Below are 14,068 nucleotides of genomic sequence, written 5' to 3'. Positions count from 1 at the left end.
TGGAACGCCAGAGGTCTCCTAAATAAGATGCACGAAGCTTACCCCTGGCTGCTAGAGCAGCAACCAGAAATAGCCCTTATATCCGAAACGCACCTAAAGCCCACCGACAGAGTCTATCTCCCAACGTATGATATGCATAGGGAAGACAAAATCAGCAACCACGCACATGGAGGAGTGGCCATATTCATTAAAAACAATATAATCCACTCTCGCATCCCGATCCCCAAACTCAATACGCTCGAAGCCGTAGCGGTCACTGCAAAAATGGCAAATCGCGACATAATATTCATTTCGGCTTACCGATCTCCTCGAGCAAATAACGAGCTAGACCCTAGAGACATAGACAAACTCCTCCGTCTCGGGCCTTCAGTCCTTATAGGAGGAGACTTAAACGCGAAACATTCCGCCTGGCACAGCCGAGTGCACAACACAAGTGGCAACAAGTTATTCAGATACATTCAAAATACGCCACTACTTGTCTACGCGCCCACTACTCCGACTTATTACCCGGAAGACCCAAATAAACTACCTGACGTCCTAGACGTGGTAGTTCTAAAAGGTCCCCGCATAATAACGGACCAAGAGTCAATACCGGCCCTCACATCGGACCACAACCCAGTGTTAGTCACACTCTTCGACAAGCCACGATATCGTCCCCCGTTCAAAAGATACAACTTCAATAAGGCAAACTGGGATGCCTTCAAGAAAGATCTAGAACCAAATTTCACCAAGAACGAATTTCAAACAGAATTAAATTCAGAACAAGCTATTAACGCCCGCGTCTCATTTATTACAAGCAAAATAAAAGGCGCCATGGCCAAGCATATCCCCTTGCACAAACCACTGCAACCGGATGCAGCGCTGCCGGACTCTATCAAAGTAAAGATAAGGCTCCGGAACAAAATTCGCAAATTATTCATGCGTACCAGACAACCGTTCTACAGACAAGAACAAAAAGCACTGTCGAACGAAATCCAAGACGACATAAAGAAACACAGAAACGAGAAATGGAAAGCTCGCGTAGACAAATTGGCCGTAAAAGACCTCTCATTATATAAATTCACGAGAAGGCTCACGCGTACCAATATTGACACCCCCATACTCCACGGGAAAAACGGCATGGCGTATGGAAACGAGGAAAAGACAAACGCACTCGCGGACACGTTAGAAGAGGCATTCAAACCAAACGAAGACCTTGACATCGATTCCGAAGACGAAGACGAAACAACCGACACGGTAGAACGGTTCTTCACATCAAACCGTGATCATGATGAAGATATAATTCACACAAACGTCCCTGAATTACTTCACATAATCAAATATCTACCCAACTTCAAGGCACCGGGACCAGATGGGATCCAAAACGTGCTCTTCAAGCACATCCCAATTAACATGGTGCAAGCCATTGCCGCGCTGTTTAACTCGTGCGCCAAACTCGCATACTTCCCAGAAAACTGGAAAATAGCCAAGATCATATGTCTCCCCAAACCGGGTAAAGACAAAACGTTTCCACAAAACTACAGACCGATCAGTCTACTCAACAACCTCGGAAAAATATTCGAACGAGTAGTAATGAAGAGACTGCAATTCATAACGCAACAAAAGCAATTGCTACCGACAGAGCAATTTGGCTTCAGACAAAAACACTCCACGGTGCACCAGCTCACACGCGTTATAGAACATGTCACTGAGCACTACAACAAAAAAAAGGATACAGGAATGGTGCTATTAGATGTAGAAAAAGCATTTGACAGAGTATGGCATGAAGGCCTCATACACAAACTTATCAAACTAGGATTACCAGATAAGCTAATAAGATTGATAAAATCTTATATAAGCGGACGGAAATTTTTTGTATCAATTCTCCAGGAGAAATCGAACATAAGAAACATAGAAGCAGGAGTTCCGCAGGGGTCTATACTCAGCCCTCTGCTATTCAACCTCTATATCTCAGATATCCCCCGTCACCATGAAGCCCAAATAGCGGTCTATGCCGATGACGTGGCTATCTACCAATCTTCATGGAGACGTCTCAGAATAGTCAGAATTCTAGAAACTTACCTAGAATCACTCCAAACATACTATAACCGATGGAAGATAAAGATCAACGCCCATAAAACGGAAGCGATCATCTTCACTAAGAAAAGGCAACCCCTCCCACCAGAAATCACCCTGGAAGGGGTCAACATACCCTGGCAACAACAAGTTAGATACCTTGGAGTCACCCTTGACTCCAAGCTTAGCTTCTCCCAGCACACTAAAATAGTACTCGACAGAGCAAGAGTCCGCTTCCACCAAATCAAATCACTGATATACTCGGCCAGCCCGTTAGTACTATCACACAAGCTCTTGCTTTACAAACTTATGATAAGGCCAATCCTAATGTACGGATCACCCGCTTGGTTCTGTGGGAACAAAGGCAATATAGTCCTCCTACAGAAATACCAAAACAGGATGCTCAGATACATCCTGAACCTACCCTGGAGCACCAGAATGACTCCAATCCACATTATGCACAAGCTTCCAAAAATAGAAGCTTTCAACGAAAAAATCATGACCAAACTCTACAAAAAGAAAAATCAAATAGACAACGAGCTGATCAGGAATCTAGGCACGTACCCGCGAACGCGCTACAAGCACAAGAGACCTCTGAGCGTTCTATGGAATTACCCCCGATGACAATAAGCACCACTCCCGTTGTAGCAATACAAGAGGCACCGCAACAAGTATGACCACAGACTTCAGTAGCTGCACAGGTGACGGCTCGCCTTCTTCAAAGGCAGTCTTAGTACTAAGCCGGCTTTTGAAGCCTTCAGCTGGGCCGGTGGAGGAACGTGAGTGCCTCATTTGTGCACTCGCGAATTCGTCTACTGCGCAGCCTCTGAAGTAAACAACGGCAACAGTGGTGGAATTGAAACAACAAAAAGGACAACGCCACATGTACGACCAAAGAATTCAGCAGCGGCACAGATCACGGCTCGCCTTCTTCAAAGGCAGTCTTAGTACTAAGCCGGCTTTTGAAGCCTTCAGCTAGGCCGGTGGAGGAACGTGAGTGCCGTATTTGTGCACTCATGAATTCGTCTACGGCGCTGCCTTCCTAAGCGCCAGCAGCCACTGACCACCTCTACAGGAAACAAGAAAACAACAAAAAGGGACAACGCCACACGTACGACCAAAGAATTCAGCAGCGGCACAGATCACGGCTCGCCTTCTTCAAAGGCAGTCTTAGTACTAAGCCGGCTTTTGAAGCCTTCAGCTGGGCCGGTGGAGGAACGTGAGTGCCGTATTTGTGCACTCGCGAATTCGTCTACGGCGCTGCCTTCGTAAAGCCCCAGCAGCCACTGACCACCTCTACAGGAAACAAGGAACAGGAGCACCCCACGCACCGTTAACTCTCCCCAGGGTTTGAAAGTCAGATGAACCTTCACACCCCAACATCAGAGAAGCGACGTGTGCATGAGTAGGTCCTACTAACACAAGACTTGAAAGGCTACTTGTAGCCAAAAACACCATACCTTCCAATTCCCGATCCTACCTGCCGCCTCACGGCTCCATTAAGGATAGAAACCAATAGGATGTGTGTTTTTTACCCCCCTTCACGTGGGTTTTTTTCGCACATCAGAATCTAGACGAAGCTTGCATACTAGACGCAGCCGAGGTTTTACAAGTTTACTTGGTTTTACCCTCGGGAGCTTCCCTTCTCTTTGTTCCTCTTCTTAGCTGTAGTTTTTTCACCATCTTTCTATTTTCGCCGCCTGGTAAAAATCTCTTTACAAGATTGAAACCAGGTTTAAATAAATCCCGATGTCATGTAGGTAGTTAGCATACTAGTGCATGCCAAGCATGAATGGAGGCTTCCCCAAGGGAGAAATCCGGCTTGACTGGATCTATTCTGAGGGGAAGGCCGCGCCTAGGCAAAAGACCGAACATGGGATTATGATGTGCTCCAGAGTGCATCAACATCTCACGTGAGGTCTGCGCCTTACGGTGCAGTCGCCAGTTGACTCAGGTCGGGCGCCACTCACCCCCGCGAGCCCTTTGGGGGCGGGGATTTTTCCTTTCTTTTTTTTTTTTTTTTTTTTTTTTTTTTTTTTTTTTTTTTGCGCACATCGAGTCTGTCTGCAACATGCCGCCAAAGACAAGTGGAAAAGCCGCCAAAAAGGCCGGAAAGGCCCAGAAGAACATCTCCAAGGGAGACAAAAAGAAGAAGCGGAGGAGGAAGGAGAGCTACGCAATTTACATCTACAAGGTGTTGAAGCAAGTTCACCCTGACACCGGCATCTCCAGCAAGGCGATGAGCATCATGAACAGCTTCGTCAACGACATCTTCGAGCGCATTGCCGCCGAAGCTTCCAGGCTCGCTCATTACAACAAGCGATCGACCATCACCAGCAGGGAGATCCAGACGGCCGTCCGGCTGCTCCTCCCCGGTGAACTGGCCAAGCACGCCGTCAGTGAAGGCACCAAGGCCGTGACTAAGTACACCAGCTCAAAGTAAACTCAAGGAAATAGTTACCTTGCCGAAAAAGGCCCTTTTTAGGGCCAAAAATTGAATCTTGGAATTGGACGAACTTGTCTACCACCCCTCCGAAACGTACACTTACATAACCTAACGATATCTCAGCCTGCAAGCGAAAAGATTTTTGACCTTACGTATATAAAAAAAATGCTTTTAAGGTACGAATGAATGTTAATGTCAACCAGCACGTAATTTACAAAAATAGGCTAAATTTCCAAATTTTTTAGTTTCTTTTGCTGAATAGGACTTTTAGAGTTACATTTGGACAAAATGCCTCTGCAAAAAAATAACCTAAGACTTGGAACAATTGATTCGGCGCATTATTATTTTGGATGAACACATAAAATAAACTTGTATATTTAACAAAAATAACTTTCACGTTTCTATTTTACAATTGTACGTTTGTTACTAGAGTATGGCAGTGAAAGGTACACACAGATTAATATCTGCATATACTCGGTTGGGTTACATTAGGTTAGGTTTTGTTAGGTCGTGATTTTATTTCATTTTTCGTGTTTTCCTTCATTTTACTTTCAAAATTACTTTAAGTTTTCTCCACGAGCAGGGAAAAAGGAAGAGTTTGGCAGTCACATTCATAATTTGCACTAAAAGGGCTCACTTAACTTCTATGAAAGGGTGAGAACTGGTACGCTCAACGAACTGTGACATTTGGCGGGAACCGTTGCATTAGAAATCGGTTACTCCAAGAATTGATCTGAACGTTGTTTCCGGAGGGCGGCGGCATCGGGGGGGGGGGGGGGTGGAACTTCAACTTACGATCCCGGAAGATTAGCATTTTTTTGTTCAGTTAGGGGTGTGGTTCGAACGCCTACATGCCTCCATTCGGTATCATTACATGCTGACTACACAACGAAAGTGTACGCGAATTTTTGAAGAGGAACCAAAGTTGTCTTAGGCAAGGTCCTTTTTCCAGGAATTTGTCTCGCGTTCGTCTGAACCCAGATCCTCTGGGAGGTTAGGTTACGTTGGCATGGCAAAAAAAAAATGTTCATTCCATCCTATGCATTAATATTAGGGGTGTGCGGGATCCCGAAAAGTCGGGACCGGGGGGGGATCCTGTCCCGATCCCGACTTCGGGAAATGACTTCCCGACTCCCGACCAGTCGAGAAATACCGAATGGTCATTTTATCGTTAATTCGTTTCCTGCAAAAAGTAACGGTTATGTAACGGTCTGCTGCCAAAAGTAACGATTTCGTAACCGTCTGCTGCCAAAAGTAACGGTTTTGTAACCGTTCCCTGCTAAAACTAACCGTTTACTGCCAAAAGTAACCGTTTTGTAACCGTTTACTGCCAAAAGTAACCGTTTTGTAACAGTTTACTGCCAAAAGTAACCGTTTTGTAACAGTTTACTGACAAAAGTAACAGTTTCGTAACCGTTTGCTGCCAAAAGTAACCGTTCCGACCAGGACCTTCCCCACTTGCCTTCTGCTAAATTGTCCACTAGCGGGGACACTTTCACATCACTGCACTGATCGAGCATTCCCTTTCCGAAGGGAAAAGACGCGAGATTTGACATGCATCGGTTGAAACAGAACCTCGGTTTACGTGTCCTCGCCAACGAGTATGCGACATTTCCAATTCTTTATTCTGCGTGTGCACCCCCCCCCCCCCCGGTGCGTTTCGGGCGAAATTGCCAACGGATCAGGGTTGCCGGGCCGGGACTATCCCTTTAGCGAACGCCTCCTTCCACGGCGATGGCATTTTGCAAAAAAATAAAAACGCCCAAAAAACACACTCCCTGCAACCGCCGGCACGTATCCTCGCCGAAAACTACCAACGCCGGCCTCTTCGGGGAGCGACGCGGCGGATCCGCCGGGCAGGCCAGCGCTCCCCGCCGGGATTATGGCGGCCGCCGGTAATAAGAACGCACCCTGCAACCCCGCACGCCACAAAAAACAGAAGAACGTCGCCTTCCCCGATATTCATATATACTAATATACATTCTTCACTTATATTATTATTATTATTATTTGATGACATGTACATAAAAAAAAAAAAAAAAAAGCGATTGTGCAAAAACTGTGGGTGATTGATCGGCTTCGATTCACAAATAAAAGGCCACTATGAACCTTGAAAAAGAAAAAGGATGCCAACAGCACCTGGTGTTCCCAGGCGGTCACCCATCCAAGTACTGACCAGGCCCGACGCTGCTTGACTTCGGTGATCGGACGAGAACCGGTATATTCAGCGTGGTATGGCCGTTGGCGAAAGATACTGCTTTCGGTAAGGTACATATAGTCCAACTTCTCGTTTTCGGGGAAATGTCTCGTCTCGTGGGCACTGCCAAGAACGTGTAGAAGAAACATAACAAATAATTATACATTTCATTGTAGTCATAGTGAGAAATGTGCTTTAACACCCTTCGAGAGATGTGTGAACATAAAAGCTACAAGATAGGGAAGAAAATTTAGTGCAGTGAATAAAAGTGAATCTCATGACCAACCTTTTTGATTCCACACTATATACCCAGGACCTAACAACGAAAAAGTGATTGGGCTCGGTTAGTTCGTATGAACTTTCCAGCCTGATCATTACCAGTGCGTAGTTATATATATATATATATATATATATATATATATATATATATATATAGTCTCTCCAGCCTAGCTATTTCCTATTTTTGTGCTATCTTCGGACAACTTCATCGAGTTCTCGAATACGCGCTATTCCCACAAACCAAAGTAGGCAACGGGCACCTCGACACAAACTATTACATTATTATTATTTATCGGCGGAGAGCAGGAAGGGCCGCGCTAACTTTCGGTGCAAATGGCTGCTTTCGAATCGAACCACAGTCCTCATGCGATAGATTTTCGCCTATAAACGAAATTAAAGGCTATACATTGGAAGTAGGCCAGCTTCGTTCAAACACAGGCGTGTGCGACACACGCTACTTCGGAGATTGGCTTGAGAGGCCTGTCGTATGCTCAAGGCACCTGATTCTCAGCAAGAGAATAGGGGAAGGATTGAACTTCCATCTCCTCCGTGCAACCGACGCACCTTCTACCTTTTCTCAGAGAAAACTAAGGAAATCACGGGCATATGGAGGTCGCGCGTACACCTACGGTGAGTTTGACACGAAGGAAGCGAGGAACGTGGAAGTCGTGGGGACGGACTGCGGCACTTCACGGCTACTTCAAAGTTTCCGGAACGTACCCAACAACGAGGGATGCTGGTGCTCTCTAGCTCAGCACTGAAAAAATTAATCTTGGAAAGAGGAGGAAACACACTTACCGTTGTGGCAACTACAAACTTCAGTTTGCTTCGGCCCGCCTGAGAGCTGCTCTCGCTCCGGTCCGCGCTCCGAGAGAAAAGGGGGTCGAAACCAAGCGCGGGGATTCATTTTCGTTCCGAAAAGAGCGTAGATATGGCAGATACGGCATCAGCTCCCTCAGCCCCGACGGCGGCTTCGCCCAAGAAGTCCTCGAAGGCGAAAAAGCCGAGAACGGCTCCTTCCCATCCCAGGACATCCGAGATGGTGAACAACGCTATCAAGAACTTGAAGGAGCGCGGAGGCTCTTCCCTGCAGGCCATCAAGAAGTACATCACCCAGAACTACAAGGTCGACGCCGAGAAGCTCGCGCCCTTCATCAAGAAGTACCTGAGGAGCGCCGTGGCATCAGGTTCTTTGGTGCAAACCAAAGGAAAGGGTGCCTCCGGATCTTTCAAGCTCAGCGCTTCGTCGCTGAAGGAGAAACCGGAAAGCGGGGCTGTTTCCAAGACCAAACGCTCGGCTCCCAAGGAGAAGAAACCGGCAAAGAAAGCTGCCCCGGCCAAGCGACCAAAGAAGACCGGCGAAAAGAAGAAGGCACCTGTTGCAAAGCCAAAGAAGTCTCCATCGAAAGTGAAAAAGGCAAAGACGCCCAAGAAACCAAAGGCGCCAAAGCCAAAGAAGGCTGCCAAGCCCAAGGCAGCAAAGAAGGCTGCACCAAAAAAGAAGTAAAATGGTTGAGCACGCAAGTGTTCCCCATAAAAAGGTCCTTCTGAGGACCATCAAAATTCTCCTGGAAGGAGCGAATTTGCACGATCACTCAATCTTATAACCTTTCTTTTCATCGGACACGGTGTCATCCTTTCCCTTCCATCCATGCATTTTTTTTTTAAAAAAATGTAAACCATGAAAGCAATACACTTGTCACATTATGTAGTCATAATTTGTTTGACTTCGTTTCCATCGATTCTATGAAATGAACTGCGAGCAAGAAACCGCTAACTGATATTAGATTTAAAGATTTAGCGAGAGCTTTTGACCCATATATTATTAAAACTGAATATTCATGAAATATCGCCCAATTGCTTCGGCGTTATTATTTTAAATAACTTTTGGATAAACGCGAGGATAGGGATTGACAATAATAATAAAAATAAAGAGAGATACGACCAAAACGTACTTTCCAAGTAGGATTTGTGGTCCTCAAAAGGACCGATTGTTTGCCAAGGGCAGCGGGATGCGCTTAAGCACGCTCTCCACGAATGCGGCGGGCGAGCTGGATGTCCTTTGGCATGATAGTGACACGCTTAGCGTGGATGGCACACAAGTTGGTATCTTCGAAGAGACCGACGAGGTAAGCCTCGCTGGCCTCCTGGAGAGCCATGACTGCGGAACTCTGGAAGCGCAAGTCGGTCTTGAAATCTTGAGCGATCTCGCGGACGAGACGCTGGAAAGGAAGCTTCCTGATGAGCAACTCGGTGCTCTTCTGGTAGCGACGGATTTCTCGAAGAGCCACGGTACCTGGCCTGTACCTATGGGGCTTCTTCACTCCTCCGGTGGCGGGAGCGCTCTTCCTAGCTGCCTTTGTGGCGAGCTGCTTCCTTGGGGCCTTGCCTCCGGTGGATTTTCGTGCAGTTTGCTTAGTCCGGGCCATTGTCGCGTGCTTGTCCTAAGCGTTTCCGTTTCAAACAATCGCGCCAACCAAAAATCATGCCTTTATATGCTTTGCCCTGAAAGGTGCCGTGCATGCTCCTGATTCGTGAAATCAAACCGAAAAGCGGATTTCCCATTGGCTCCCGCCATTCTGCCCCCCTCTGTCGAAGGCGTACAAAACTGAGCCGGCTCGCCGGGAAGGCTTCATTCTCATCTTTCGAATCCACGTACGTGCACTGCAGAAATGACAGGCAGAGGTAAAGGAGGAAAGGGACTCGGCAAAGGAGGTGCCAAGCGCCACCGTAAAGTTCTCCGAGACAACATCCAGGGTATCACCAAGCCCGCCATCCGCCGTCTTGCCCGGCGAGGAGGTGTGAAGCGAATCTCCGGTCTCATCTACGAAGAGACACGCGGCGTCCTCAAGGTGTTCTTGGAGAACGTTATCCGCGATGCCGTCACCTACACGGAGCACGCCAAGAGGAAAACCGTAACCGCCATGGACGTCGTGTACGCACTCAAACGTCAAGGCAGAACCTTGTACGGTTTCGGAGGTTAAGGGCTCTAATTTGCCTGTCCTCCATCTTGAAAAATCGGCCCTTCTAAGGGCCACAAATCTTTTCTTTGAGGAAGGAAATGTCAGCTTTCAACTTTCCCCGAACCTTACCCCCTGATCCCAGCCTCGATTCGAACGATTTCTCTCGTCTGGAGTTGATAATGACATAAGAATGATTGAAATAATTGAGAATTCAACAAAAAATATTCACGCGAGGACTCTCAGCATTCGCTAGATGACTATCCACCCCTCGTTGCTTCTTCGTTCGTCGTTTAGCAAAGCAAAAGGAATTTATGTGAAATTCAGATTGCTTCTGTCAAATTATAACATCAATTAATATAACTCAGGCGAACATATATATATTTTTTTATTATTATTATTTTCAGTGCAGCTTGACTCCACCGAAAACAAAACACACGTCATAATCTCTATGCTATCAAAATTTACAAGATGTATACGCACAGGTAAGCCACTATTCTCTGACATTATCGGAAATAGGCAAACAACATTGAATCAACACAGGATTTGCATGCCAAGTTACAAGTCCTGATTAGACTACAGACTTCAAACTTGAAAACTTAAAAAAATAGAGTAGACAATGACCCTTTCCTAAGGTAATTGGTGGCCCTTACAAGGGCCGATTTGCTAGAAGCTGAGGGGGTAGGGTGTCAGCTTAAGCTTTCTTCTCGGTTTTCTTGGGAAGAAGGACCGCCTGGATGTTGGGCAGCACGCCACCCTGGGCGATCGTGACCCCAGAAAGGAGCTTGTTCAACTCCTCGTCGTTTCTGATGGCCAACTGCAAGTGACGGGGGATGATCCTGGTCTTCTTGTTATCGCGAGCAGCATTGCCGGCCAACTCCAAGACTTCGGCGGCCAAATATTCCATGACGGCGGCCAGGTAAACCGGTGCACCGGCACCGACACGTTCGGCATAATTGCCCTTTCGCAAAAGTCGGTGGATTCTGCCGACGGGGAACTGAAGTCCGGCTCGGCTGGAGCGAGACTTGCTCTTTCCCTTCACTTTTCCTCCCTTTCCGCGTCCAGACATGATGATCTCTTGCTATCGATACAACGTGAAAACACAAATTTTTGCCAGCCAGTTTGGTGGTTTTGTTAAGTAGTGTTGAATCGCCGCGAATGAGAGCGTCCGGGAGACACGTCTCGAAGCGCCATTGGTCCGTCTGATATCAACCGTCCTTTCTTAAAAAGAATCGACGGTTTGGGCGCACATCGAGTCTGTCTGCAACATGCCGCCAAAGACAAGTGGAAAAGCCGCCAAAAAGGCCGGAAAGGCCCAGAAGAACATCTCCAAGGGAGACAAAAAGAAGAAGCGGAGGAGGAAGGAGAGCTACGCAATTTACATCTACAAGGTGTTGAAGCAAGTTCACCCTGACACCGGCATCTCCAGCAAGGCGATGAGCATCATGAACAGCTTCGTCAACGACATCTTCGAGCGCATTGCCGCCGAAGCTTCCAGGCTCGCTCATTACAACAAGCGATCGACCATCACCAGCAGGGAGATCCAGACGGCCGTCCGGCTGCTCCTCCCCGGTGAACTGGCCAAGCACGCCGTCAGTGAAGGCACCAAGGCCGTGACTAAGTACACCAGCTCAAAGTAAACTCAAGGAAATAGTTACCTTGCCGAAAAAGGCCCTTTTTAGGGCCAAAAATTGAATCTTGGAATTGGACGAACTTGTCTACCACCCCTCCGAAACGTACACTTACATAACCTAACGATATCTCAGCCTGCAAGCGAAAAGATTTTTGACCTTACGTATATAAAAAAAATGCTTTTAAGGTACGAATGAATGTTAATGTCAACCAGCACGTAATTTACAAAAATAGGCTAAATTTCCAAATTTTTTAGTTTCTTTTGCTGAATAGGACTTTTAGAGTTACATTTGGACAAAATGCCTCTGCAAAAAAATAACCTAAGACTTGGAACAATTGATTCGGCGCATTATTATTTTGGATGAACACATAAAATAAACTTGTATATTTAACAAAAATAACTTTCACGTTTCTATTTTACAATTGTACGTTTGTTACTAGAGTATGGCAGTGAAAGGTACACACAGATTAATATCTGCATATACTCGGTTGGGTTACATTAGGTTAGGTTTTGTTAGGTCGTGATTTTATTTCATTTTTCGTGTTTTCCTTCATTTTACTTTCAAAATTACTTTAAGTTTTCTCCACGAGCAGGGAAAAAGGAAGAGTTTGGCAGTCACATTCATAATTTGCACTAAAAGGGCTCACTTAACTTCTATGAAAGGGTGAGAACTGGTACGCTCAACGAACTGTGACATTTGGCGGGAACCGTTGCATTAGAAATCGGTTACTCCAAGAATTGATCTGAACGTTGTTTCCGGAGGGCGGCGGCATCGGGGGGGGGGGGGGGTGGAACTTCAACTTACGATCCCGGAAGATTAGCATTTTTTTGTTCAGTTAGGGGTGTGGTTCGAACGCCTACATGCCTCCATTCGGTATCATTACATGCTGACTACACAACGAAAGTGTACGCGAATTTTTGAAGAGGAACCAAAGTTGTCTTAGGCAAGGTCCTTTTTCCAGGAATTTGTCTCGCGTTCGTCTGAACCCAGATCCTCTGGGAGGTTAGGTTACGTTGGCATGGCAAAAAAAAAATGTTCATTCCATCCTATGCATTAATATTAGGGGTGTGCGGGATCCCGAAAAGTCGGGACCGGGGGGGGATCCTGTCCCGATCCCGACTTCGGGAAATGACTTCCCGACTCCCGACCAGTCGAGAAATACCGAATGGTCATTTTATCGTTAATTCGTTTCCTGCAAAAAGTAACGGTTATGTAACGGTCTGCTGCCAAAAGTAACGATTTCGTAACCGTCTGCTGCCAAAAGTAACGGTTTTGTAACCGTTCCCTGCTAAAACTAACCGTTTACTGCCAAAAGTAACCGTTTTGTAACCGTTTACTGCCAAAAGTAACCGTTTTGTAACAGTTTACTGCCAAAAGTAACCGTTTTGTAACAGTTTACTGACAAAAGTAACAGTTTCGTAACCGTTTGCTGCCAAAAGTAACCGTTCCGACCAGGACCTTCCCCACTTGCCTTCTGCTAAATTGTCCACTAGCGGGGACACTTTCACATCACTGCACTGATCGAGCATTCCCTTTCCGAAGGGAAAAGACGCGAGATTTGACATGCATCGGTTGAAACAGAACCTCGGTTTACGTGTCCTCGCCAACGAGTATGCGACATTTCCAATTCTTTATTCTGCGTGTGCACCCCCCCCCCCCCCGGTGCGTTTCGGGCGAAATTGCCAACGGATCAGGGTTGCCGGGCCGGGACTATCCCTTTAGCGAACGCCTCCTTCCACGGCGATGGCATTTTGCAAAAAAATAAAAACGCCCAAAAAACACACTCCCTGCAACCGCCGGCACGTATCCTCGCCGAAAACTACCAACGCCGGCCTCTTCGGGGAGCGACGCGGCGGATCCGCCGGGCAGGCCAGCGCTCCCCGCCGGGATTATGGCGGCCGCCGGTAATAAGAACGCACCCTGCAACCCCGCACGCCACAAAAAACAGAAGAACGTCGCCTTCCCCGATATTCATATATACTAATATACATTCTTCACTTATATTATTATTATTATTATTTGATGACATGTACATAAAAAAAAAAAAAAAAAAGCGATTGTGCAAAAACTGTGGGTGATTGATCGGCTTCGATTCACAAATAAAAGGCCACTATGAACCTTGAAAAAGAAAAAGGATGCCAACAGCACCTGGTGTTCCCAGGCGGTCACCCATCCAAGTACTGACCAGGCCCGACGCTGCTTGACTTCGGTGATCGGACGAGAACCGGTATATTCAGCGTGGTATGGCCGTTGGCGAAAGATACTGCTTTCGGTAAGGTACATATAGTCCAACTTCTCGTTTTCGGGGAAATGTCTCGTCTCGTGGGCACTGCCAAGAACGTGTAGAAGAAACATAACAAATAATTATACATTTCATTGTAGTCATAGTGAGAAATGTGCTTTAACACCCTTCGAGAGATGTGTGAACATAAAAGCTACAAGATAGGGAAGAAAATTTAGTGCAGTGAATAAAAGTGAATCTCATGACCAACCTTTT

General features: G+C 46.6%; 5 protein-coding genes, 2 non-coding genes and 1 pseudogene across 7 annotated transcripts; 4 read left to right on the top strand and 4 right to left on the bottom strand.

The window, feature by feature from the left end:
• Positions 1–4,126: 4,126 nt before the first annotated feature.
• LOC145991949 (histone H2B) lies at positions 4,127–4,498 on the top strand. The gene has a single exon (XM_083127939.1). The coding sequence runs from the start codon at positions 4,127–4,129 to the stop codon at positions 4,496–4,498; it is 372 nt and encodes a 123-aa protein (XP_082984065.1).
• A 2,130-nt stretch (positions 4,499–6,628) lies between these two features.
• On the bottom strand, positions 6,629–6,747 carry LOC145993035 (5S ribosomal RNA). Its single transcript, XR_014442247.1, has one exon. It is a non-coding gene; the product is annotated as a 5S ribosomal RNA (ribosomal RNA).
• A 1,149-nt stretch (positions 6,748–7,896) lies between these two features.
• On the top strand, positions 7,897–8,484 carry LOC145992847 (histone H1 pseudogene; annotated as a pseudogene).
• A 511-nt stretch (positions 8,485–8,995) lies between these two features.
• LOC145992549 (histone H3) lies at positions 8,996–9,412 on the bottom strand. Its single transcript, XM_083128901.1, has one exon. The coding sequence runs from the start codon at positions 9,404–9,406 to the stop codon at positions 8,996–8,998; it is 411 nt and encodes a 136-aa protein (XP_082985027.1). The 5' UTR covers positions 9,407–9,412.
• A 237-nt stretch (positions 9,413–9,649) lies between these two features.
• On the top strand, positions 9,650–9,961 carry LOC145992547 (histone H4). Its single transcript, XM_083128900.1, has one exon. It carries the CDS (start codon positions 9,650–9,652, stop codon positions 9,959–9,961), a length of 312 nt encoding a protein of 103 aa, XP_082985026.1.
• Positions 9,962–10,631: 670 nt separating this feature from the next.
• LOC145991946 (histone H2A) lies at positions 10,632–11,006 on the bottom strand. Its single transcript, XM_083127937.1, has one exon. The coding sequence runs from the start codon at positions 11,004–11,006 to the stop codon at positions 10,632–10,634; it is 375 nt and encodes a 124-aa protein (XP_082984063.1).
• A 199-nt stretch (positions 11,007–11,205) lies between these two features.
• On the top strand, positions 11,206–11,577 carry LOC145992546 (histone H2B). Its single transcript, XM_083128899.1, has one exon. It carries the CDS (start codon positions 11,206–11,208, stop codon positions 11,575–11,577), a length of 372 nt encoding a protein of 123 aa, XP_082985025.1.
• A 2,130-nt stretch (positions 11,578–13,707) lies between these two features.
• LOC145993011 (5S ribosomal RNA) lies at positions 13,708–13,826 on the bottom strand. The gene has a single exon (XR_014442223.1). It is a non-coding gene; the product is annotated as a 5S ribosomal RNA (ribosomal RNA).
• Between the last annotated feature and the right edge of the window lie 242 nt (positions 13,827–14,068).

The sequence above is a fragment of the Lepisma saccharinum genome, chromosome 9, assembly GCF_977018435.1.
Source record: "Lepisma saccharinum chromosome 9, izLepSacc3.1, whole genome shotgun sequence".
NCBI classification, from domain to species: domain Eukaryota; kingdom Metazoa; phylum Arthropoda; class Insecta; order Zygentoma; family Lepismatidae; genus Lepisma; species Lepisma saccharinum.
The sequence above is the reverse complement of the archived record's forward strand: the minus strand, read 5'-3'. Positions and strand labels throughout refer to the sequence as shown.